This window comes from Mytilus californianus, unplaced genomic scaffold, assembly GCF_021869535.1.
Source record: "Mytilus californianus isolate M0D057914Y unplaced genomic scaffold, xbMytCali1.0.p SCAF_5, whole genome shotgun sequence".
In the NCBI taxonomy this organism is placed as follows: Eukaryota; Metazoa; Mollusca; class Bivalvia; order Mytilida; family Mytilidae; genus Mytilus; species Mytilus californianus.
In genome coordinates, this window is record NW_026262701.1 from 714,986 (window position 1) to 740,689 (window position 25,704).

At 37.1% G+C, this 25,704-nt stretch overlaps 1 protein-coding gene across 1 annotated transcript; it reads right to left on the reverse strand.

The window, feature by feature from the left end:
• Positions 1 to 3,053: 3,053 nt before the first annotated feature.
• On the reverse strand, positions 3,054 to 25,485 carry LOC127701775 (uncharacterized). Its single transcript, XM_052205741.1, has 3 exons — positions 25,248 to 25,485; positions 23,036 to 24,612; positions 3,054 to 3,112 (listed from the first exon to the last, which is right to left on the reverse strand). The coding sequence occupies exons 1-3, from the start codon at positions 25,421 to 25,423 to the stop codon at positions 3,054 to 3,056; spliced, it is 1,812 nt and encodes a 603-aa protein (XP_052061701.1). The 5' UTR covers positions 25,424 to 25,485.
• Positions 25,486 to 25,704: the final 219 nt, after the last annotated feature.

The following is a 25,704-nucleotide window of genomic DNA, read 5'->3' on the forward strand; positions in this document are numbered from 1 at the left end:
GACCAAAGAGCAGAAAACAGCACGTACAAGACCGTCTATGAATAAATCAACTTCTTCTTATAGTTATTGCCCATCAAAGACGGATTTTTATACGCCCGTCAAATTTTTGACGGGACGTATTATGGTATACAAATGTCCGGCGTCCGTCCGTCTGTCTGTCCGTCCGTCCTTCCGTCCGTCCGTCTGTCTGTCCGGCGTAAACATGTCGCACCGTAACTTGAGAATGACTTATCCAAATTTCATGAAACTTAACATAGTTGTTTCTTATGATGGTCAAACGATCTGTATACTTTTTGGTGAAAATAAGGTTAAAACTTTTTGAGTTACGGGACTTAGTAACTAAAACAGGTGTGTGTTTTTTTTCACATGTCGCGCCGTATCTCAAAAACAATTTATGATTATTGCTTAAAACTTTACTCACTTCTTAGTTATATTAATCTTAAGATCTGTATACTTTTTGGTGATGATGAAAAATTTTATTTTAGAGATATTGAGTATTTTGTTAAAAAAAGGGGGAGGGGTTTTTCACATGTCGCGCCGTATCTCAAAAACAGTTTATGATTATTGCTTAAAACTTTAAACACTTCTTAGTTATATTAACCTTAAGATCTGTATACTTTTTGGTGATGATTCAAAAATTTTATTTTTGAGTTATTGAGTATTTTGTAAAAAAAGGGGGAGGGGTTTTTCACATGTTGCGCCGTATCTCAAACACGATTTATGATTATTGCTTAAAATTTTACACACTTCTTAGTTATATTAATCTAAAGATCTGTATACTTTTTGGTTTTGATTCAAAATTTTATTTTTGAGATATTGATTTTTTTTTTTTTTTGAAAGGGGGGGTTTCACATGTCGCGCCGTATCTCAAAAACGATTTATGATTATTGCTTAAAATTTTACACACTTCTTAGTTATAGTAATCTAAAGATCTGTATACTTTTTGGTTTTGATTCAAAATTTTATTTTAGAGATATTGAGTTTTTTGTAAAAAAAAAGGGGGGTTTTCGCATGTCACACCGTATGTCAGAAACTATTTATGCTTATTGCATAAAAATTAACACACAAGACGATGGGCGTATCATGCGCTCATGGCGCAGCTGTTTATTACCCCTATTTATCACGACAAAGAAAAACAGTAAAAAGGAATTAATCATCAACAAGACAAGGTCTAAAAATAGGCAAATTATTCGAAATTGCCAGTCGACTCTTTATATGAGTTATTGCCCTTTAATGTAAATTTTTACACATTTGTTGTGTTTTGATTAAAAAAAAACCCAACCTGTAGTAGATAGAATAGAAACGATAAACAGAAAAGATGATCAGAAAAAAATGATAAAAAAGAGAGTTAGTTGATATTTTAGTCAATACGTTTAAAGGGTTGCCATAGTTGAAGATGCACAATGATAAAGGTGAATGACACAGGCCCCTTTGAGCCTCTAGTTACTCAACGATATTAACGGTACCAATTTGACTGCACCAGATGCGCATTTTGACAACTCAAGTCTTTGTATTAAAAAAATAAGTACACAGACAAATCTATTGTGTGAGTAAATTTTTAGTGAGAGATTTTTTAAAATCCCTGATATATATATAGATTTTGTAAAATCACTACCAGTTTTAGTATGTTGTCCTGCCTTACATTAGAACTGCATTTTTTTGTTCACGGTTTATTCTCTCCAGAATATTCACATTAAACAAAATGTCTCTCCAACACAAACGAATCACATTTCAACCGACTGACCAAATAAAGGCAACAGTAGTATACCGCTGTTCAATAGTCATAAAGCGTTCGATTTAACTGAAACAGATCCGGGTCACAAACCAAAACCGAGGGAGACACATCAACTACAAGAGGAAAACAACGGAACAACATAAACACTGAACTGCTACAAAAACAAACGCCAACATACATAGAAACGGACTATTTGATAACAACTGCCATATTCCTGGCTTGGTACAGGACATTTTAAGAAAAAAATGATGGGTTGAACCTGGTTTAATGGCTAGCCAAACCTCCCGCTTATATGACAATGTTAAAAATACCGCTAAAATGATTCTAAAATGACAACATTACGTGACAGGAATACATTACAACTAAACGCAAGAACACTCAGGACAGAGACATACATTAATAAATAATTAATATAATAGAGTCGGACCGGGTAACTCCGTACACTTTTGGTCCTAAACGAATGGCCATTGGTTCCCTGTTTGATACTACAATGTTCTAAAAGGAAACCCGTAAATATACCCATAAGGGTCAAGCAATACAAACAAACAGTTATACATTTTAAATACAATGCAATACAATGTAATACAATACAACATAATAGAACATATTTTAAGAGTTCAATTATAAATTTATATAAAAAACACAATCATAAGCTTGTTTGACATGGGTCTTCCCCCTCAGTTCTAAAGACTGCTTAATAAGACTCCAATATGACAAACAAGTTCAGGGATGGGGTTTAGAATGTGTTTTAGTTTATTAAATGCATCAAGATGTTGAAATAATGGTACATAGTCTTTTAGATAAGCAAAAAAATTAGAACGCAATGATATGTTAATGTCACAATACAAAAAGAAATGAAATTCGTCATCTAGGACTCCACATTTTTTACATAATCTTTGTGCTCTTGGAAAGTTTCTGTACCTTCCCAATTCAATGCCTAGGGAATGATCACTAAGTCTAAATTTTGAGAGAAACTGCCTATGTATAAAATTATTGCAATTTAAATATTCCTCAGACTGACAATTAGTTTTTAATTTCCCATAGAGACAAAGTTTGGATGAGGAATCCAATTTTGAAAGTTTATTTAAAGTAGTTTTTTCATTAATGTATGACGTTTTCCTTGCCATTCAACATAAAATACAGAGAATGAGCTTATCGAACAGAAAATCACTGTGGTTAATATCGTACGGATGTCGTGTATTTCCGTACACCTTGACGTGTAATTCCGTACACCTTGACGTGTAATTCCGTACATTGAAATGATTTGGACTAGTTAATTTAGTATCAGCATTGATCAGGATCATCTTCAAAAAGTCTTTCAATATTTACTTAAATTCAGTTTCACAGCTCCATCATGTCCATGTCGTGATGTAGATCCTGACAATATTTTTGATAATATAATACAACATTATAAACAGTCAAATATAACTCAAAGCTGCAGTTCTGGTTCTGGCATAATTGAGTATATATGCAAAAATTGTCAAAGAAGGACAAAAAAGAAAGTGCCCTAAGATTTTTGTTTGTATTAAAGCTTCGATAAATTATAAGTATATATCTAGAGATAGTTATGACGGACTAGCGTTTCAGAAAGTAACGTTGTACACACACACACAGTAACGTTTAGTTGCAAATAATGCATGGATATCAGGACGAGAACATGACGGTTTACATGTATGTGATATGCATGACTTTAGTTTGATAAGTGATATGAAAAATATACCCATGATTTGTACTTTAGACAGACACACTCATCCGGTTTTTAACGTTCTAACGTCACAGTACCCAAATTGCACATATCTAGCAAAAGTAGCAGCGGAAATCTTACATGTTTTCTTAGAGACTAAAAATTTGTATTTTTATGATTTGACATTATGCACGTCTTTCAGCATAGGTAAATATATTTAAATATACACAAAACGTTCACAGTATCTATCAACAGATGAAGTATTCACTGGTAAAGGAAAATGTACGGAAACGCTTAAAAAATGAATGATAAGCATAGATTAATCTCAAATTGTTCTAAATATTTGAAGAAATAAAACAAATTATCTGTAATTCAATTTTTGAGGATGTAAATTTAAGCATGGATGCAATTTGGGTACTCCTCAGAATCATGGATCGTTTGGAGGTCTATTCAAACCCAGTTTTTTATGATTCAGTATGGATTCAAAATTAAACTGGTGGAACCATATAGTGAATAATGATACATCTACTAAATAAACCCAAAATGGAAACTTTTGTCTGGATCATAAATAAACATAGGTGAAAAAACTGTCAAAATAGGTGCAATTTGGGTACCCTCACGTTAGTTCACAGTCCGAAGAAAGATATGTCAACCTATTCAAACTCTGAGCAAACCGGTTTTTACAATCAAGTCCCGCATTGTAAGCTGAGAGGCAGCCGATTTTACTAATTTCAAGTCCTGAATTAAAACATCATCTTTAATTGTCCCAGCAGCATTTCATGGAACATTTTTTTTAATAACGTATATATTAAACATATTTCTTAGCTGTTTGCGAACTTTTTGTGGTATAGTTTTTCATGTTTTATTGTTCGGGAGGAAAACTGACAATCATTTCAAGTCAATTAATATTCGAACCCATCTGCCATGTGCGGGATTCGAAGTCACAACCTTAGTGTTGACTGGCTAGCGATATAGTAGATGAACTACTTTGGCCAACTGGCGCACAGAGGACTCTCGCAAATAAGGAGGAATACTTTGCAGACACATCCATTTCCATCTCTCTTTGACTCGTGGTTCGTAGAAACATATTTTTGACCTCTTTCTTTCCATATTGAATTGATGTTGTTTTATGTTATTTTTTTTCTGTTTGTTTTATTTTGCAACTAATTTTATTATGTAACAAAAATCATTGACATGATTGATATAAGCAAAGCTAAGTCAGCATTATCACTTAATGAACATTCCGGGAAGTTAACATATTTAAAAGCTGACGTGTACGATATTAGACTCCTTCCATCTGTATGTAAAATATCCTGTAGGGTAATAACGTACACCCACTGCCAGTGCGTTTTTATTGGAAATGATTTCACTTATACTACATGGAAAAGTATTAGTCAATTGCAAACTATTTCTGACATTCAGTTTCCATCAGTATTCTAAATTTCGAGTAAAGTAGAAAGATCTTACATTAGATTAACCAAACTAAGAATTTACACAAATCTGGTGAATTTTTGGACAAGATAATCTTTTCAAAACGCCCGCGAATAAAACTTTCTGACCAATGGCAAATGTGTACCTATTCTACGATAGAAAATCGTAAAAACGTTAACATACAAGGTTGTATATATCTTATTATCAGTCAATAATATTAACACACACTTTATTTCTCAATTTTATCATAAAAACAAGCGAAATATAATATGTACTGTAATTACCCGCCTGCACGAAATTACCCGGATCGACTCTATAGTACATTACAATATGTAAACCACAGAATAACAACGGACACCTTACCTCTCATTTACACCACAATAGAATAATAAACTATGCGTCACACAAATGTATCAACGCCACAAAAAGTGACGTCACAGGTAAATTTCTAAAAATAGAATATAAAATTGGGACTAAGTTTGTAATGGTGTTATTTTATGTATTTTCTAACCATTACAAGACTAATACAGAATTGTGTTAGTAATGGTGTAATTATTTGTATTCTCCAACCATGTCGGTTTATCTTCTAAATCAAAACTGTAAAAATATATGATTAATATATAAGGCAACCTGACTAAGGAAACTTTTTGTTGGTTATTGTGATGGTTTTTGCTGAAAGACAAGACATGGTGTATTAATTCAAGACGAAAAATACCTACACTCCCGTTTATTGTTGTTCTTCCTTAAAGTCACATTTAGAGTTTCAGTTTAGTACAAAAGCTCTTTGTATATTTTCACATTAACTTGAAATAAAGTATTATTCTATACACAGATTATTTTTTGGTGACGCACAGTTCAAACGTTCTCATGATTTTAGGAATTTAGGAAAGGATTCTTAAAATATGCTTGAATTGAAAAAAAGAATAATCGATTAATGACAACCATAACTTGAAGAGCGTAAAGTACTTATATGTTAGTTATATGAAGGAAATATGCACGGAAAGACGTAACGAAGAGAGGTGTGAAGGCAAATACAATGTAATTTTATTGAACAAAAGTAGGGATATAAAGAATAATAGCACTTAATACTTTCTTCCCGCCAAAGGAAATCGTACTAAGGGAAGAGAGGTTGGAGGGATGTGGTCGCATGTAGTTTATTTGACAACAACAAAAAAAAAAACCCATCAAAACCACAATATTTTTCATGTACATGTATGTAAGAGAAAAAAAATCAATAGTATATGGTGACTATTTTTGAGAAAATGACGCCCCAAAAAGATTTTTTTTTATCCAAATCTTATTTATATTCCCAGTTGAGGCAAATATTTAAAACACGATGCTAATGTAAGCAACTATATATAGATAACTGATGACCTTAGACAATGAGCATACAAAATATAAGCCTGGCATCTTTGATGAGTTTTTTTTATTAACAATGAGCACAAACCATACCATATAGTCAGCTATACAAGACCACGACATGACAAAATGTGAAACAATTCAACGTGACGAGGAATCTAACGGCCTGATTTATGACAAATTAAGGCAGCAGTAGTAATCTCATAAATCAAGTAAAAAGTAGTTCTCATAAATCAAGGTTACAGTAGTTATCTCATAAATCAAGGTTACAGTAGTTATCTCATAAATCAAGGTTACAGTAGTTATCTCATAAATCAAGGTAACAGTAGTTATCTCATAAATCGAGCAAAAAATCAAGGTAACAAGCACAAACTATGCGAATCGCTGTACCAAAGGAGTTGGGTCAGGCTCTTCGACAGGCTAGGCGTTTTCTGCTTTGTGAATCGCTGTACCAAAAGGAGTTAGGCCAGGTTCTTCGACCGGCTAGGCATTTTCTGCTATGTGAATCGCTGTACCAAAAGGAGTTAGGTCAGGTTCTTCGACCGGCTAGGCGTTTTCTGCTATGTGAATCGCTGTACCAAAAGGAGTTAGGTCAGGCTCTTCGACCGGCTAGGCATTTTCTGCTATGTGAATCGCTGTACCAAAAGGAGTTAGGTCAGGCTCTTCGACAGGCTAGGCGTTTTCTGCTATGTGAATCGCTGTACCAAAAGGAGTTAGGCCAGGTTCTTCGACCGGCTAGGCATTTTCTGCTATGTGAATCGCTGTACCAAAAGGAGTTAGGTCAGGTTCTTCGACAGGCTAGGCGTTTTCTGCTATGTGAATCGCTGTACCAAAAGGAGTTAGGCCAGGTTCTTCGACCGGCTAGGCATTTTCTGCTATGTGAATCGCTGTACCAAAAGAAGTTAGGTCAGGTTCTTCGACAGACTTGGCGTTTTCTGCCATGTGAATCGCTGTACCAAAAGGAGTTAGGCCAGGTTCTTCGACCGGCTAGGCATTTTTTGCTATGTGAATTGCTGTACCAAAAGGAGTTAGACCAGGCTCTTCGACAGTCTAGGCGTTTTCTGCTATGTGAATCGCTGTACCAAAAGGAGTTAGGTCAGGTTCTTCCACAGGCTAGGCGTTTTCTGCTATGTGAATCGCTGTGCCAAAAGGAGTTAGGCCAGGTTCTTCGACCGGCTAGGCATTTTCTGCTATGTGAATCGCTGTACCAAAAGGAGTTAGGTCAGGCTCTTCGACAGGCTAGGCGTTTTCTGCTATGTGAATCGCTGTACCAAAAGGAGTTAGGTCAGGTTCTTCCACAGGCTAGGCGTTTTCTGCTATGTGAATCGCTGTGCCAAAAGGAGTTAGGCCAGGTTCTTCGACCGGCTAGGCATTTTCTGCTATGTGAATCGCTGTACCAAAAGGAGTTAGGTCAGGCTCTTCGACAGGCTAGGCGTTTTCTGCTATGTGAATTGCTGTACCAAAAGGAGTTAGGACAGGTTCTTCAACCGGCTAGGCATTTTCTGCTATGTGAATCGCTGTACCAAAAGGAGTTAGGTAAGGTTCTTCGACAGACTAGGCGTTTTCTGCTATGTGAATCGCTGTACCAAAAGGAGTTAGGCCAGGCTCTTCGACAGGATAGGCGTATTCTGCTATGTGAATCGCTGTACCAAAAGGAGTTAGACCAGGTTCTTCGACCGGCTAGGTATTTTCTGCTATGTGAATCGCTGTACCAAAAGGAGTTAGGTCAGGCTCTTCGACAGGCTAGGCGTTTTCTGCTATGTGAATCGCTGTACCAAAAGGAGCTAGGCCAGGTTCTTCGACCGGCTAGGCATTTTCTGCTATGTGAATCGCTGTACCAAAAGGAGTTAGGTCAGGTTCTTCGACAGGCTAGGCGTTTTCTGCTATGTGAATCGCTGTAACAAAAGGAGTTAGGTAAGGTTCTTAGACAGGCTAGTAGTTTTCTGCTATGTGAATCGCTGTACCAAAAGGAGTTAGGCCAGGTTCTTCGACCGGCTAGGTATTTTCTGCTATGTGAATCGCAGTACCAAAAGGAGTTAGACCAGGCTCTTCGACAGACTAGGCGTTTTCTGCTATATGAATTGCTGTACAAAAAGGAGTTAGGCCAGGCTCTTCGACAGGATAGGCGTATTCTGTAATGTGAATCGCTGTACCAAAAAGAGTGAGACCAGGTTCTTCGACCGGCTAGGCATTTTCTGCTATGTGAATCGCTGTACCAAAAGGAGTTAGGCCAGGTTCTTCGACCGGCTAGGCATTTTCTGCTATGTGAATCGCTGTACCAAAAGGAGTTAGGTCAGGTTCTTTGACAGACTTGGTGTTTTCTGCTATGTGAATCGCTGTACCAAAAGGAGTTAGGCCAGGTTCTTCGACCGGCTAGGCATTTTCTGCTATGTGAATCGCTGTACCAAAAGGAGTTAGACCAGGCTCTTCGACAGGCTAGGCGTTTTCTGCTATGTGAATCGCTGTACCAAAAGGAGTTAGACCAGGCTCTTCGACAGGCTAGGCGTTTTCTGCTATGTGAATCGCTGTACCAAAAGGAGTTAGGTCAGGCTCTTCGACAGGCTAGGCGTTTTCTGCTATGTGATACGCTGTACCAAAAGGAGTTAGGCCAGGTTCTTCGACCGGCTAGGTATTTTCTGCTATGTGAATCGCTGTACAAAAAGGAGTTAGGTCAGGTTCTTCGACAGGCTAGGCGTTTTCTGCTATGTGAATCGCTGTACCAAAAGGAGTTAGGCCAGGTTCTTCGAGCGGCTAGGCATTTTCTGCTATGTGAATCGCTGTACCAAAAGGAGTTAGGTCAGGTTCTTCGACAGACTTGGTGTTTTCTGCTATGTGAATCGCTGTACCAAAAGGAGTTAGGCCAGATTCTTCGACCGGCTAGGCATTTTCTGCTATGTGAATCGCAGTACCAAAAGGAGTTAGACCAGGGTCTTCGACAGGCTAGGCGTTTTCTGCTATGTGAATCGCTGTACCAAAAGGAGTTAGACCAGGCTCTTCGACAGGCTAGGCGTTTTCTGCTATGTGAATCGCTGTACCAAAAGGAGTTAGACCAGGGTCTTCGACAGGCTAGGCGTTTTCTGCTATGTGAATCGCTGTACCAAAAGGAGTTAGACCAGGCTCTTCGACAGGCTAGGCGTTTTCTGCTATGTGAATCGCTGTACCAAAAGGAGTTAGGTCAGGTTCTTCGACAGGCTAGGCGTTTTCTGCTATGTGAATCGCTGTACCAAAAGGAGTTAGACCAGGCTCTTCGACAGGCTAGGCGTTTTCTGCTATGTGAATCGCTGTACCAAAAGGAGTTAGACCAGGCTCTTCGACAGGCTAGGCGTTTTCTGCTATGTGAATCACTGTACCAAAAGGAGTTAGGCCAGGTTCTTCGACCGGCTAGGCATTTTCTGCTATGTGAATCGCTGTACCAAAAGGAGTTAGGTCAGGTTCTTCGACAGACTACGCGTTTTCTGCTATATGAATCGCTGTACCAAAAGGAGTTAGGTAAGGTTCTTCGCCAGGCTAGGCGTTTTCTGCTATGTGAATCGCTGTACCAAAAGGAGTTAGGTCAGGTTCTTCGACAGGCTAGGCGTTTTCTGCTATGTGAATCGCTGTACCAAAAGGAGTTAGGCCAGGTTCTTCGACCGGCTAGGTATTTTCTGCTATGTGAATCGCAGTACCAAAAGGAGTTAGACCAGGCTCTTCGACAGACTAGGCGTTTTCTGCTATATGAATTGCTGTACAAAAAGGAGTTAGGCCAGGTTCTTCGACCGGCTAGGCATTTTCTGCTATGTGAATTGCTGTACCAAAAGGAGTTAGGTCAGGTTCTTCGACAGACTTGGCGTTTTCTGCCATGTGAATCGCTGTACCAAAAGGAGTTAGGCCAGGTTCTTCGAGCGGCTAGGCATTTTCTGCTATGTGAATCGCTGTACCAAAAGGAGTTAGACCAGGCTCTTTGACAGGCTAGGTGTGTTCTGCTATGTGAATCGCTGTACCAAAAGGAGTTAGGTCAGGTTCTTCGACAGGCTAGGCGTTTTCTGCTATGTGAATCGCTGTACCAAAAGGAGTTAGACCAGGCTCTTCGACAGGCTAGGCGTTTTCTGCTATGTGAATCGCTGTACCAAAAGGAGTAAGGCCAGGCTCTTCGACCGTCTAGGCGTTTTCTGCTATGTAAATCGCTGTACCAAAAGGAGTTAGGTCAGGTTCTTCGACAGACTAGTCGTTTTCTGCTATGTGAATCGCTGTACCAAAAGGAGTTAGGTCAGGCTCTTCGACAGGCTAGTAGTTTTCTGCTATGTGAATCGCTGTACCAAAAGGAATTAGGTCAGGTTCTTCGACAGGCTAGTAGTTTCTGCTATGTGAATCGCTGTACCAAAAGGAATTAGGTCAGGTTCTTCGACAGGCTAGTAGTTTTCTGCTATGTGAATCGCTGTACCAAAAGGAGTTAGGTCAGGCTCTTCGACAGGCTAGTAGTTTTCTGCTATGTGAATCGCTGTACCAAAAGGAATTAGGTCAGGTTCTTCGAGAGGCTAGTAGTTTTCTGCTATGTGAATCGCTGTACCAAAAGGAGTTTGGTAAGGTCCTTCGACAGGCTAGTAGTTTTCTGCTATGTGAATCGCTGTACCAAAAGGAGTTAGGTAAGGTTCTTCGACAGGCTAGGAGTTTTCTGCTATGTGAATCGCTGTACCAAAACGAGTTAGGTAAGGTTCTTCGCCAGGCTAGGAGTTTTCTGCTATGTGAATCGCTGTAACAAAAGGAGTTAGGTAAGGTTCTTAGACAGGCTAGTAGTTTTCTGCTATGTGAATCGCTGTACCAAAAGGAGTTAGGTAAGGTTCTTCGCCAGGCTAGGCGTTTTCTGCTATGTGAATCGCTGTACCAAAAGGAGTTAGGTCAGGTTCTTCGACAGGCTAGGCGTTTTCTGCTATGTGAATCGCTGTACCAAAAGGAGTTAGGCCAGGTTCTTCGACCGGCTAGGTATTTTCTGCTATGTGAATCGCAGTACCAAAAGGAGTTAGACCAGGCTCTTCGACAGACTAGGCGTTTTCTGCTATATGAATTGCTGTACAAAAAGGAGTTAGGCCAGGCTCTTCGACAGGATAGGCGTATTCTGTAATGTGAATCGCTGTACCAAAAAGAGTGAGACCAGGTTCTTCGACCGGCTAGGCATTTTCTGCTATGTGAATCGCTGTACCAAAAGGAGTTAGGCCAGGTTCTTCGACCGGCTAGGCATTTTCTGCTATGTGAATCGCTGTACCAAAAGGAGTTAGGTCAGGTTCTTTGACAGACTTGGTGTTTTCTGCTATGTGAATCGCTGTACCAAAAGGAGTTAGGCCAGGTTCTTCGACCGGCTAGGCATTTTCTGCTATGTGAATCGCTGTACCAAAAGGAGTTAGACCAGGCTCTTCGACAGGCTAGGCGTTTTCTGCTATGTGAATCGCTGTACCAAAAGGAGTTAGACCAGGCTCTTCGACAGGCTAGGCGTTTTCTGCTATGTGAATCGCTGTACCAAAAGGAGTTAGGTCAGGCTCTTCGACAGGCTAGGCGTTTTCTGCTATGTGATACGCTGTACCAAAAGGAGTTAGGCCAGGTTCTTCGACCGGCTAGGTATTTTCTGCTATGTGAATCGCTGTACCAAAAGGAGTTAGGTCAGGTTCTTCGACAGGCTAGGCGTTTTCTGCTATGTGAATCGCTGTACCAAAAGGAGTTAGGCCAGGTTCTTCGAGCGGCTAGGCATTTTCTGCTATGTGAATCGCTGTACCAAAAGGAGTTAGGTCAGGTTCTTCGACAGACTTGGTGTTTTCTGCTATGTGAATCGCTGTACCAAAAGGAGTTAGGCCAGGTTCTTCGAGCGGCTAGGCATTTTCTGCTATGTGAATCGCTGTACCAAAAGGAGTTAGACCAGGCTCTTTGACAGGCTAGGTGTGTTCTGCTATGTGAATCGCTGTACCAAAAGGAGTTAGGTCAGGTTCTTCGACAGGCTAGGCGTTTTCTGCTATGTGAATCGCTGTACCAAAAGGAGTTAGACCAGGCTCTTCGACAGGCTAAGCGTTTTCTGCTATGTGAATCGCTGTACCAAAAGGAGTAAGGCCAGGCTCTTCGACCGTCTAGGCGTTTTCTGCTATGTAAATCGCTGTACCAAAACGAGTTAGACCAGGCTCTTCGACAGGATAGGCGTATTCTGCTATGTGAATCGCTGTACCAAAAGGAGTTAGACCAGGTTCTTCGACCAGCTAGGCATTTTCTGCTATGTGAATCGCTGTACCAAAAAAAGTTAGGTCAGGTTCTTCGACAGACTACGCGTTTTCTGCTATATGAATTGCTGTACCAAAAGGAGTTAGGCCAGGCTCTTCGACAGGATAGGCGTATTCTGCAATGTGAATCGCTGTACCAAAAAGAGTGAGACCAGGTTCTTCGACCGGCTAGGTATTTTCTGCTATGTGAATCGCTGTACCAAAAGGAGTTAGGTCAGGCTCTTCGACAGGCTAGGCGTTTTCTGCTATGTGAATCGCTGTACCAAAAGGAGCTAGGCCAGGTTTTTTGACCGGCTAGGCATTTTCTGCTATGTGAATCGCTGTACCAAAAGGAGTTAGGTCAGGTTCTTCGACAGGCTATGCGTTTTCTGCTATGTGAATTGCTGTACCAAAAGGAGTTAGGCCAGGCTCTTTGACGGGCTAGGCGTTTTCTGCTATTTGAATCGCTGTACCAAAAGCAGTTAGGGCAGGTTCTTCGACCGGCTAGGCGTTTTATGCTATGTGAATCGCTGTACCAAAAGGAGTTAGGCCAGGTTGTTCGACATGCTAGGCGTTTTCTGCTATGTGAATCGCTTTACCAAAAGGAGTTAGGCCAGGTTCTTCGACAGGCTATGCGTTTTCTGCTATGTGAATCGCTGTACCAAAGGAGTTGGGTCAGGCTCTTCGACAGGATAGGCGTATTCTGCAATGTGAATCGCTGTACCAAAAAGAGTGAGACCAGGTTCTTCGACCGGCTAGGCATTTTCTGCTATGTGAATCGCTGTACCAAAAGGAGTTAGGTCAGGCTCTTCGACAGGCTAGGCGTTTTTTGCTATGTGAATCGCTGTACCAAAAGGAGTTAGGCCAGGTTCTTCGACAGGCTAGGCATTTTCTGCTATGTGAATCGCTGTACCAAAAGGAGTTAGGTCAGGCTCTTCGACAGGCTAGGCATTTTCTGCTATGTGAATCGCTGTACCAAAAGGAGTTAGGTCAGGCTCTTCGACAGGCTAGGCATTTTCTGCTATGTGAATCGCTGTACCAAAAGGAGTTAGGCCAGGTTCTTCGACAGACTAGGCGTTTTCTGCTATGTGAATCGCTGTACCAAAAGGAGTTAGGTCAGGCTCTTCGACCGGCTAGGCGTTTTCTGTTATGTATGCATCACCCGCCATGCAAATCCACACTCAGTTAAAATGTCACAATCGCTAGTGAGTTGAGACAAGGGTATATCGTATCGGTCAAACAATTAGCCGTTGTGACCGTAAATTGTATGTCGATTTCAGTCGTTCTTCCCAGTATCTCCGTTGGAGCAGTTTTTGTGCGAGGAGCACATCCCCTGCTATACGAAACAGTAAACGAGGAGCACATCCCTGTTATAACGAAACAGTAAACCAGGAGCACATCCCTGCTATAACAAAACAGTAAACGAGGAGCACATCCCTGCTATAACAAAACAGTAAACGAGGAGCACATCCCTCTTATAACAAACAGTAAACGAGGAGCACATACCTGTTATAACAAAACAGTAAACAAGGAGCACATCCCTGCTATAACAAAACAGTAAACGGGAAGCACATCCCTGCTATAACAAAATAATAAACGGGAAGCACATCCCTGCTATAACAAACCAGTAAACGGGAAGCACATCCATGCTATAACAAAACAGTAAACGGGAAGCACACCCCTGCTATAACAAAACAGTAAGGGAACGACCATTTAACTTCAAAAGGGGGTGGGGGGTATGGTTTTTTTTACTAAAAAAATATTCTGATCCCCAATTTGATGAAAAAAAAATATTCTGGTCAAGCAGATGACAAAAAAAAATATTCTGAATCCCCATACCTTATAGTGTTAAATATTGAAAAACAAATTTGATTGATAGCGTTGAAAAACTAAATAAACAAAATTTCTGACTCAGACAAAAAAACCATACCCCCCCCCCCCCCCCCCCCTTCTTGAAATTAAATGGTTGCTCCCTAAACGCAAAAGAAATATGACAGAGAGAGCAACCACGACAACCACTGAAATTACATCTTTCTGACTTGGGACATGCACTTACAGAATTATAAATATTGTGGGGTTTAGTTAATGCACACTTAATCTTAGATTATTGTACGGAAAGATAAAACACCTTTTTTAACATTATTAAATTTTGTTTCATAATACTTATACGATGTATTTACTGTCATCTTGAAGTTCCATGTAAAAGCACAGGCAGATTTATTGCAGCCATATAGTTGCATAATTCTATTTTTAATAACTGTATATTGACAAAGATCCAAACTGATTTTGAATTGAATAAAACCAACGCAAAAAGCCAAAATATTATTATGTTTACAAACATAAATCTCATCCTTGTCAATGTTTTTGATAATTTTGCATGTGTTCTATTTATTTTGAAGAAGTTTAAAATGTTCAAAAATAAGTAGTTATAACAAATTAAAATTATTATATTTGAAATAAATCGTTATGAAAGATAGAAGAGGTCCTAAACATGCTAAATGAAAATCCGTATTTTGTAAGGTTTATAATACCTATAGCTACCTTGTAAAAATAGAATATTGTTGACATCCTGTACATTTGGGTCATACGGATCGATAAGTTATAACGTAACTGTTATCGGAATTATCACCAAATGACGTTGTTTTACTAGAGGATCATGGTATTATTTTTTCTACACAAAAACATGTTACTATCCTGCGTCACTACAAGGTGTATACACTTTTAAGTTGCTGGGACAGTGAGTGGTCGTGAAGTAGAATAGAATAGAATAGAATATTTTTATTTCCCAAATTACAGGGCCCATAAAGGGCATAAAATCAGATACAATTGATTTACATAATTGGTAACAACAACAATAATAGTCACTTGAAAATATATATTTAGTATATTAGCATTGGTCAGAATCAGAGCCAAAAACCACATATATATTGTGAATAAAAGAATAAAATTACATTATATGCATTCATTCTCAAATCATTTACTTGACTTAGTGTCAATATGCATACCTGATCTCCTTAATTCAAAACAGTCACAAATATAACAGCCCAGTTTTTCCATAAGAGTTACATTTTCTTGAGTCATGAGCCATAAAAATTTAGAAGATTTATTTAAATTTTTAAAATTATAACAATTGTCAGATATGTATTGAAAAAAGTCTTCCCTTTGAGTATCATAAAGAGGGCATTCTAACAAAAAATGAAGCTCATCTTCAACTTAACTGAGTGAGCAATTTGAACAAAGACGCTCAGATCTTTCTATATATTTTTTGGAATATCTGTCTGTCTCAATTTTTAAAGAGTGAGCACTTATTCTTAATTTACAAATTGACTGTCTTTTTTTAAAATCCTGTAGTTCTAAATATTTTTATAGAAAAATAAGTACCAAGCTTCCCTTTTTCAGAGTTAATTGTTTGATACTTCAGTCTATTCCAAAATGTTAAATAACTTTCACATAGTTTATTTTTAACATACTGACATAAAGAACCAATTGATTGGTCAAAATTTGGTAAATCAATCTCTCTCTGAATATAATCTATACTAGAGTATCATGTATTTACATTAGAAATATGTAATTGTTTACAACATATGAATGCATCAAATAATAATCCTTCTTTCAAACCTTCCAGTCTATGACAATATTTTAACATTGATAAAATTATAGTAAAATAAATAGGAAATCTACCAAGCTCTGACATCACAGCTATGTTACTGGACTTTCTGTTTACACCAAGAATATATTTCATAAATTTGTTATGAGCTTTTTCAGAGGAATCCTGACCAAAAACTTTTTCCAATATATAATCATTATCTTTTTTACATGCAGCTGAATCAGTACGAAACATTCCCCATATTTCACTGCCATATAATAGTATGGGTTTTATGAAGTAACGTCGGATAGTCTTATTTTACTTGAAGGTGGTCTTGGTCTTGTTCCAACGACTGACGGCCTGCTGGGACCGTGTTGGTGGTCCCTATCTTATGACTTTCTGGGACCGTGTTGGTGGTCCCTATCTTATGACTTGCTGGGACTGTGTTGGTGGTTCCTATCTTATGACTTGTTGGGACCGTGTTGGTGGTTCCTATCTTATGACTTGCTGAGACCATGTTGGTGGTTCCTATCTTATGACTTGCTTGGACCGTGTTGGTGGTTGATCCCTATCTTATGACTTGCTGAGACCGTGTTGGTGGTTCCTATCTTGTAAGTACAAACCCGGCGATAAGTCTAACGTGAGGGTACCCAAATTGCACCTATTTGGACAGTTTTTTCACCTAGAGTGGGTGGCGCATATTCGCCGTGGACACATTTTCGCCGTTTTTGCAATTTTTTCTGTAAATTTCGTGTGCCTTTACCAAATACTTGCCTAAATAGATGCTAAACGCTGTTTATAATGTTCGAACTGTTGATATTCCTCTTTACCCCATTTCCAATGTTATTCGCACATATAAAGAAATACGCAGGTGTTTTTTGAACGATTTTGGCAACTATGTAAGATTTATATGGCGCAGTCATAAAGTAAATATTTGTTAAAAAAATCGTATAGGAATGATCTCTCAAGCTAATTCATGTAATTGCAAACAATTGTTTTTATAGTATACAAGGCTAATGAGGATTATCATATCATACATTGCGGCGAAAATGTGTCCCCCATGGTACAAGAACAACTTGATTTCCTCTTGAATTTGCGTTCATTTTTAAAACATTTAAACAATGTTTTGAAGAGAATTCCTTAATCAAACATTTTTTTCATACAGTAAACTTTCTGAAACCTACATAAAAAGTTTAAAATATTCGAATGTAGGTCGGATGTAGGTGGAAATGAACGAATGTTGCGGCGAATATGCGTCACCCACTCTACGTTTTTTTATGATCCAGACAAAAGTTTCCATTCTGTGTTTATTTTGTAGACGTATCCTTATTTACTATACAGTTACACCAATTTAATTTTGAATACATATTGAATCATAGAAAAATGGGTTTGAACTGACCTCCAAACGATCCATGATGATTCTGCAATGAGGAGTACCCAAATTGCATCCATGTTTAAATTCACATCCTTAGAAATCTAATAACAGATGTTTTGTTTTATTTCTTCAAATATTTTGAACAATTTGACATTATTTTAAGAAATGAATGCTTGTAACATGTTTAATTTGCTCATTTTAAAAAGATGACATTTTGAGAACGTCGCATGGCGACGTTTCCATAGATGAGGGGCCTGATGGGTTATTTTCGTTCTTCGTGATCGGCGTATTTTCGCTATCGTGATCCGTTTTTCTACAGATTTTTTTTTTTTTTATATTTTCGTGATCCGTGATCATGGAAATTTATTTTCTGTGAATCGTGATTGACAAAAAAAATCAACTCGTGAATCGTGATGAGACCCCCCCCCCCCCCCCCCCCCCCCCCCATCAGGCCCCTCATAGATTTATTTTTTCCAGGGAATGCTCACAGGCGCTTGGGTATATGATACAGAATTTTTTTTTTAATATTTTTTTTTGTTGATTAAAATATTCAATTTTCTATATTTATACTACATATCTATCATAAATATAGAAAATTGAATATTATAATCAACAACAAAAAATATAAAAAAAAAATTTCTGTGTCATATACCCAAGCGCCTGTGGGAATGCTTCGTCTGTTGATATATACTGTGAACGTTTTGTGTAGATCTATATTTAAATATATTTACCTATGTTGAAAAACGTGTATAATGTCAAATCATAAAAATACAAGTTGTGTAGTCTCAAAGAAAACTTGTAAGATTTCCGCAGCTATTTTTGTTGAATAGGTGCAATTTGGGTACTCGGTGCATTTGGGTACTGTGACGTTAATATTCGGTAGGTCCGCACATTCGAGAAAAAGAGTAACGGCATGTTCGTCGTCGTCAAACAGATATTCAATAACTCGTGATTGCGTCAGTAAAATTTTCGAAGGAATGATTTCAACTTCACCAACTGGAACTCTTGGTTCAATAGCTATCAATATATAATACAAGAAATATGTCTTGATAAAAAAAACCAAAAAAACTATAAAATACAATTGATTGATAATTATGGTTCTTTCAGATCTCTATAGAATAGATCAGGTAACGTTAGATAACTAAAACAAGAATATGTTATCCTTTGGTTACAAGGTGATTGGAGTTGTCTCCCATGAAATATTCCAGGTTATAATGTGACGCAGTTATCTCTTTTTTTTATATCAAATGAAAAAATGTTTTCATAGAATAAGAATAAGAATACGTATTATTCCAATTAAGGGCCCTTGATTGGCAGCGTACACACACACAACAATGCACTATGATTTTGTAATTCATTTTCACATTGAAATGAAATGTTTTTATATAATGTATAAATAAAAAACGGGGGAAAAATTGGTTGATTATATAGGGAATCACTGAAGCATGACTGGAACGGGCCCCCTCTTAGGCAGTCAGTGGGCCCCCACTTATGAAAATTTCTAGATCCGCCACTGGTGCACACTGATTAATCCGCGTAGCGGGTTATTTTAAAGTGTGCACCACATTTTTTATGTGATTTCGAATAGACAGAAAAAATATTACAGTCATTTCTTATAATTTAATTCTTAATTCCATTTTAAACCGGAGTAAATCATGAAAAAACGTTGATGAATTCAAGGTCACATGACAAAATTATGTCTATGAGCTGATAAACAAAACAATGTCAGCTAATCGGAAGACGCGTTACATCCAAAATTAAATTATTCCTCAATATTTAAAATGTTGAGCACAGTCTTTATTGATTCATTATGAGAAAAATATGCTTGATGTGTCTGTCTGCTTTGTTGAATACACGCACCTTAGTTTTACAAATTAGTATTAATTTTAATACACCAATGTTTATTAGAAATATAAGTGGCTGCTGGCATCATTGGCCACTAAAAGTGGCTGTCAGCTTCAATGCCAATGGGCCAAAACAAGACGAAGACGTGTTAATTTTGATATCAGCTGTTAAAGTAAGCGGTTTCATAATTAGGTTATATTTTGAGAATATCGAACGTTACATACTATTTTTTGCCCACGGTTTGTTGAATAAAGTGGACGCTGGCTTGAATGGCTTCTAAAATTGGCTGTCAGCTTGATGTTGAATTTGAATGGACTGGATCGGGATAATTCATATTTATATTGCCACATATGCCTTGATTTCACTGTAAAATTATGTTTGTATTAGGACGAACCTGTCAAAAAAAGGACAGTGCGCTTAAATAATAAAGATCCTTATTGGAAATATTTCTAACGCCTATTAAAATTGGGGAGGGTTATGCCCCATGCGCCTGCATGCATCCTTGTGTTAAGAATATATGAGCCACTGTACGTTAAGAAAAACACAATCAATCTGTCATTAGTAAACGTGACAATGATCTCATGAAAGAAATTTGTATTGAGAAGAAATTAGTTAAGGGCATCCGATACAGTTTCTCGATATAATGTCATTTTTATAATTTTGAAATATGTTGTAGGCCTTGGCGAGTTTTAAAAAAAAACACAAAATAAAACATAGGTCACCGTGCTTGTTTTCGAGAAAATTGAGGCTGAAAATTGGGGATTTGTGCAATTTGTAAAAAAGTTAGACAATATTATAAAATTTTTTGAGAAGATATTCTTCGTCGTAAATTAGTAAGAATGGGTTCAATCTGAAGCTGTGGTAAGTTACAATAAGGGAAAAATAAAACCCTACAAGAATGATTGTATATTTATTCAAGCCTTGCTTGACATTGCGGACAAGATGCTCAAAATGGCATATTTTTTAACCGAAAAATATGGAAATAAACTGGTTCTGAAAATGTCATTTTTCTCATTTTTCTACATTAACTGCATTTTGTCATGCTTTCTCCAAATCTCAAATGAAAAGTATATGTCACCGTGCTGGATTCGAAGATAAACGCAATTAATACTAAAAATTGCGTTCCCCTTTGGTAACCTCGCCATTAGCGCGAAAATGCACGACGTCGCTGGCTGAAGATTTCGACATCTCCCGCCAATTATACCTGCAAGGTCATCTTCGTCGTTTTTAAGGTGTATAATGATTATTTCTCTCTACTTCGAGGGGTGGAAGGGCTATATTCAGGAATTTAGGATAGATACATCTAATTTGACGGAGTTTAAGAACAGAAAGTTAAATCGACAGGAAGTCGAGATTTATTCATATCGTGATGCGGAAACTTATTATCTTCATTAGAAATAGGATTTGTTAATTTATTATCGTGAATTGGAATGAAATCCTCCTACATGTACCCTCTCCAGACTTGGATTTAGGGGGCAGGGGTCCGGGTAATCCTTAAGGAGCTAAATATATGATAAATATATAAACTTCTTACAAATATCATTCCAATTGATGACTTTCTATAGTGCCCTCTCTTAAAAAACCACGATCCGCACCTGAGTACTCCTTTAATCATTTTGGTGTTCAGGAGAATTATTAAGTGATTACAAAAATGAACAACATTTTTTCCATTTTAATGTAATAAAGTTTATAGTCAACGGAAACATTGAAAATCGACATAGGAGAATTACAAATCGCAGTCAAGCATATGGTTATGAAGAAAATTATTTGAAACTTTTCATACTAGATCTTGTATACATGATTTGATGTTTTACGCCCAGTTATTCAGAAGCAAAGAAATGTAAAAAGAGAAATGGACGGAAGGACAGACAGATGCACATTCACCTTTTGAAAAGCTACAAAGTGACTATACACTTCATTAGTTGATTAGTGATACATACCTGGTATTAGCTACGATGTTGATGTATGGCTGTTTTATGTCCAGTGGCAAATCAAATGCATTCGTAGAAGGCCGTACGGTGACATATGGTTGTTAATTTATGTCCTTTGGTCTTTTGTGTTGAGTTGTCTCATTGGTATTCATACCACATGTTCTTATTTTTTTAATCAGAACGAGGAAATGTTAATGCAATATGAGTGTTAACCATGCTTTATACTATAGACAGACATGCACTATGGGCCGTTCTAGTTTTAACGTTCTAGTTTACAAAGTAACCGTACAGAAGAAGACATGTCACCATAGCCTTACATTTTAACCTGAATCCAAGTTTACTAGTTTTACTTACTCCTTGCCGCGTGCTTAGCGGAGAAGCAGCAACTACCAATATTAAAGACTTTAGTTTGATCCGGCCAGGAGTCTGTAATCAATATGAACTAATGGGTGTGTACGTTTTTTTTATATTTTCTTTCCAAACAGATACAAAACTTATAGAATTATACCGCGTGTCACAAACACAAGACCAAACAATCCACGAGAAAATATTAGCTTAAATATTCTTTAGCTATACACCATATGCATATTAGTAAACTCCTCTTCCGTCACGGAATTTTCAAACGTACACCTTTTGATTTTGTATGAATATTTACTGTGTATATATAGTACATGTAGCACAATTATATTTGATAACTTATTAAAATTACCCTCCTGCATGTTGATCGACTTACCAACCTTGGACTATTTAGCATTTCTATACACACTTGTACTTTACCGACAAGTCTTCTCATGATTAGTATAAAAAGCAAACTGCGACTTTGAGATGAAGAACAGCAATAAAAGCGCTGTTCCTTTGCTTTAAATGGTTTTTTTTACTGCGCATGTGCTGATTTTGTAATGGATCATTGATTCCCCGTATCCTTTGTTTTTTTTTATTATTTATTGTTCTAGAATTATTTGGGTTCTTTTTTAAGAAAAAAAGTAAAACAACACGAGAAATAAATGTGTTTATACATTTACCGGTATCAGTACAAAATATTGTATGTACTATAAACGAACAAAGATCATTCAAACAAGATTTATAAGTTATCAGTTACTATCAAAGAAGCTGATACCTTTTTCTTTCTACACATTAATAAAAGCACAATACTTATATATTTTCCCTAAGAAACAAATCAAAATTACATTATTTTTTCTTAACTATATATAAACTAGCATTCCTTTAAAAAAAGGCGATAAAACTATTTATTGGAGAATTACGAACTGCAAACGCATTTTGTTAACATGATTAATTAAGATTATCTGATAATGTTCATCAATTTTCAATGACTTTGTGATTACAAAGCTAAATTTTGTAAAAATAGATGATAGTTGTACTATAAAAACAGAACAGTTCTAAAAAATGTTTGTTATTTGAATGAATAACTAAGAATTCCAAACAATGTTTTTTTTTCAATTACTTATTATCGTAATATCCAGTTATTTTTTTTATGACGGCCGCTGTTTTCGTAACACGAGGTGAACCGTCCTGTCTTCTTTGAGATAACAAATCAAGTAAACCCTGAAAGCCTTTTCTATGAAACGCTAGATCCAGATGACATTTCTTAAGACCGGATTGGGCACATCTTACAGCCATCTGAGCAGACATATATTTTCCCTTAACAAGATCTCCAAAACTCTCAGCATCAACCTTTACGATTGTATCATATTTCATGTTTTCAGCAATCGATTCAACGCTAAAAGAAAATTCAAGTACATCTTGTTTCTCTACTTTGGAAAGAGTCATTAACTTATGTAAGGAATCGACATCATCAACGGCATTATGCGCATTGTACTTTTCATTACAAAAATGTTCAAATAATTTTTGCTGACTGTAGCTATTGAGGCCACGAAATTTTTGCCGGAAAAGCGGAAGCGTGTCGGCGAATCCAAAAACAGATTTCCTGAAAGCTGCATAGCAGGTTAGTTTGGACATGTTATTAATCAAACGCCTTGCATCAAATAATTTGCAATTATGTGCAACAAGCATGACCTGGCCGTATTGTTCTAACCAAAGTACAAAACTCTGGAAAGCTGATTCCGAAGTAACTGCATGAACAGGTTTTCCATTGTAAAAAAGGATATTTCCATTTGCTGTTAAACCAGTAACAGCACTGGAACTCGGCGCTATTGATTTATTCGGCTGAATATACGTATCAAACTTATCACCAGAGACTATGTTTAGTGCAGCTATTTGCAGAATTTCGGAATCTAATTTCAGCGAAGATGTTTCCAGGTCAAAAAGTATGCAACTACCAGTAAAAGATGAAAAGGGCAATAATGCTGGTTTCTGTTTGATTCCCGGGATCTCTTTATCTTCAGTTACTAAACTAAGAGACAATCCCGATTTATAAGTAACACCCTCTTTTTTTTCTGTCTGTATTAATTTATTCCTAAATTTCTTCTTTTCTAAACGCCGCTTTTTTACAATTGGTTGCTGGGAGTACTTCCGTTTCCGTTTTCTCTCTTTTGACAATTTTTCAGAATGGTTATTAGTGATTGCATCCGTTAAAAGGTTAGCTTGTGTATTTATGCATGAAATATAAGAATACCCTATATTTTTTTGCAACACTGCAGCGCTCACCCGTGTTTTCAGATTTTCGCTTTTACTGAAACAAAACCGTTTAGGTGCTTTAGATGCATATATATTGTTTGTAGATTCAACATCCTTTGTTGATCCAGCAGGTGCTAGACGTTCAGCATTGTTAGCGACTGTGTCAAATATGATTTGGACGTCTTGTCGTAAAGCATCATCCGTTAGCGGTTTACCATGAGGGAGATATTTATGAAAATTATTTTCAATGCTTTTATTGCACCAATTGCCACATTTGTCATGAATACCGAATGAATGTGGAACAATTGCTGTTAATGTTTCTTTGAGCTTAGTTGCATTGGTTTTATTCTGTTGAATAGCATATGAAAAACACATTTTGTAATATTCTATGATATCTGTACTCAGTGTTTTGTGTTTAGATTTCAAATTATAAAAAGCATTACCGAGTGATTTTGTTGAATGGTTGATATCGCTCCATTTTTTTACCTCGTGGTCCAAAGCTTCTTTTACCCTAGACAAAGTAGCTGAATCATCATCCATAATAAGCACATCAACAGGAACCCCAGAAACTTCTTCAATATTTTCCATCAGTGATGCTCCTGTTGACGATTCCATGGCTTTTGCGCTTTTTGACCAATTCTTTTGACAGTTGTGTGGTTTTGCGTCTAATTTGGCTTTCTCAGCACTGTGACATATGGCGCAATGTGTAACACGAAGGTCATAATCTAATATTTTCCCAGTAAACTGACCAATTGCTGTTCCAACGCCCGACGAACTACTGTACGAGCGACCTGATCCCCGCTTCTGCCAACACATATCATACTTTACTGACAATCCTTTTCCTGGAGTTGCAATTCTTAAAAGATAATTAATTTTACATTATTATGTTTGATTATATTGGTTTTATAATTCTAATTATAAATTCTACGTAGTATATAAAAAAAGACTAGTATTGTCAGCAAAACTGGATATAGCGGCAAAATCGTTTAATGCCAACTATGAGCTACGTGGAGTTTTTAGGGATTGATTGATTGATGATTGCTTGATGTCCAGTGGCAATTATTTCATGCATATTCAGGACGATGTACTTTTAAAGTGCTTCGTACAGGAATAAAGGGAATCTGTGTATAGGCGACAATTAGAAGTGAACCCAACAACTTAAGACATCAACTTATTTCTTGACCAATTCCAATGTGGTAAAATTCAAAGTCTTGATTTCTTAGGGTTATTTAATGTGCTGAATCTAACTGTGTACTTTTATTTTGGAATTTCGGCCCGTTCTTTAATTGGTCCTCCTTTAATTCCAAAATTAAACTTTATTTGATTTCTTCAAAAACCGAATTCTTGGGGTTATTTGATATACTGATTTTAACTGTGCATTTAAATTTTTGTTCGATTTTAATGATAAAAAAAAGTGGATTGCAATGGTTATTTTGATATGCTGAATCTAAACTCTTAAAAATAATTCCGGCCCGGTATATGCATAATTACCTTGTTTCTGAACATTCCTTTGTAATTGCTTCATGACATGAATCTCGTGCTACATCTACCATTGGTTTAAACAGCTCGCGTTCTCTCTTCTTCATCGTTCTCTCAGAACTACCAGGGACACCCATTATTGTCATAAGTCTGGAAAGCTGACGAACACCTATGCCAACATCTATCATTGCTAAAATTTAAATATCCATGTATAGAGGTATATACATAAATTAGATTATAGTCGACTTAATTCAAATCAAAACATCAATAAAGATGACACTGGCATACTTATTTACAGATACATTTTCATCACGAGTTCGGAATACTAGACTAAGTATCCTTGGTTTTGAAAACGGAGGAGGACGGACTGACGAATAAAACGAAAATAATACAGTTGATTCTGTTATTTTTCTTCTTTGGGGAGCATAACATCGTCCTATAAATTTCAGAAAAGAAGAAATTGGTATAA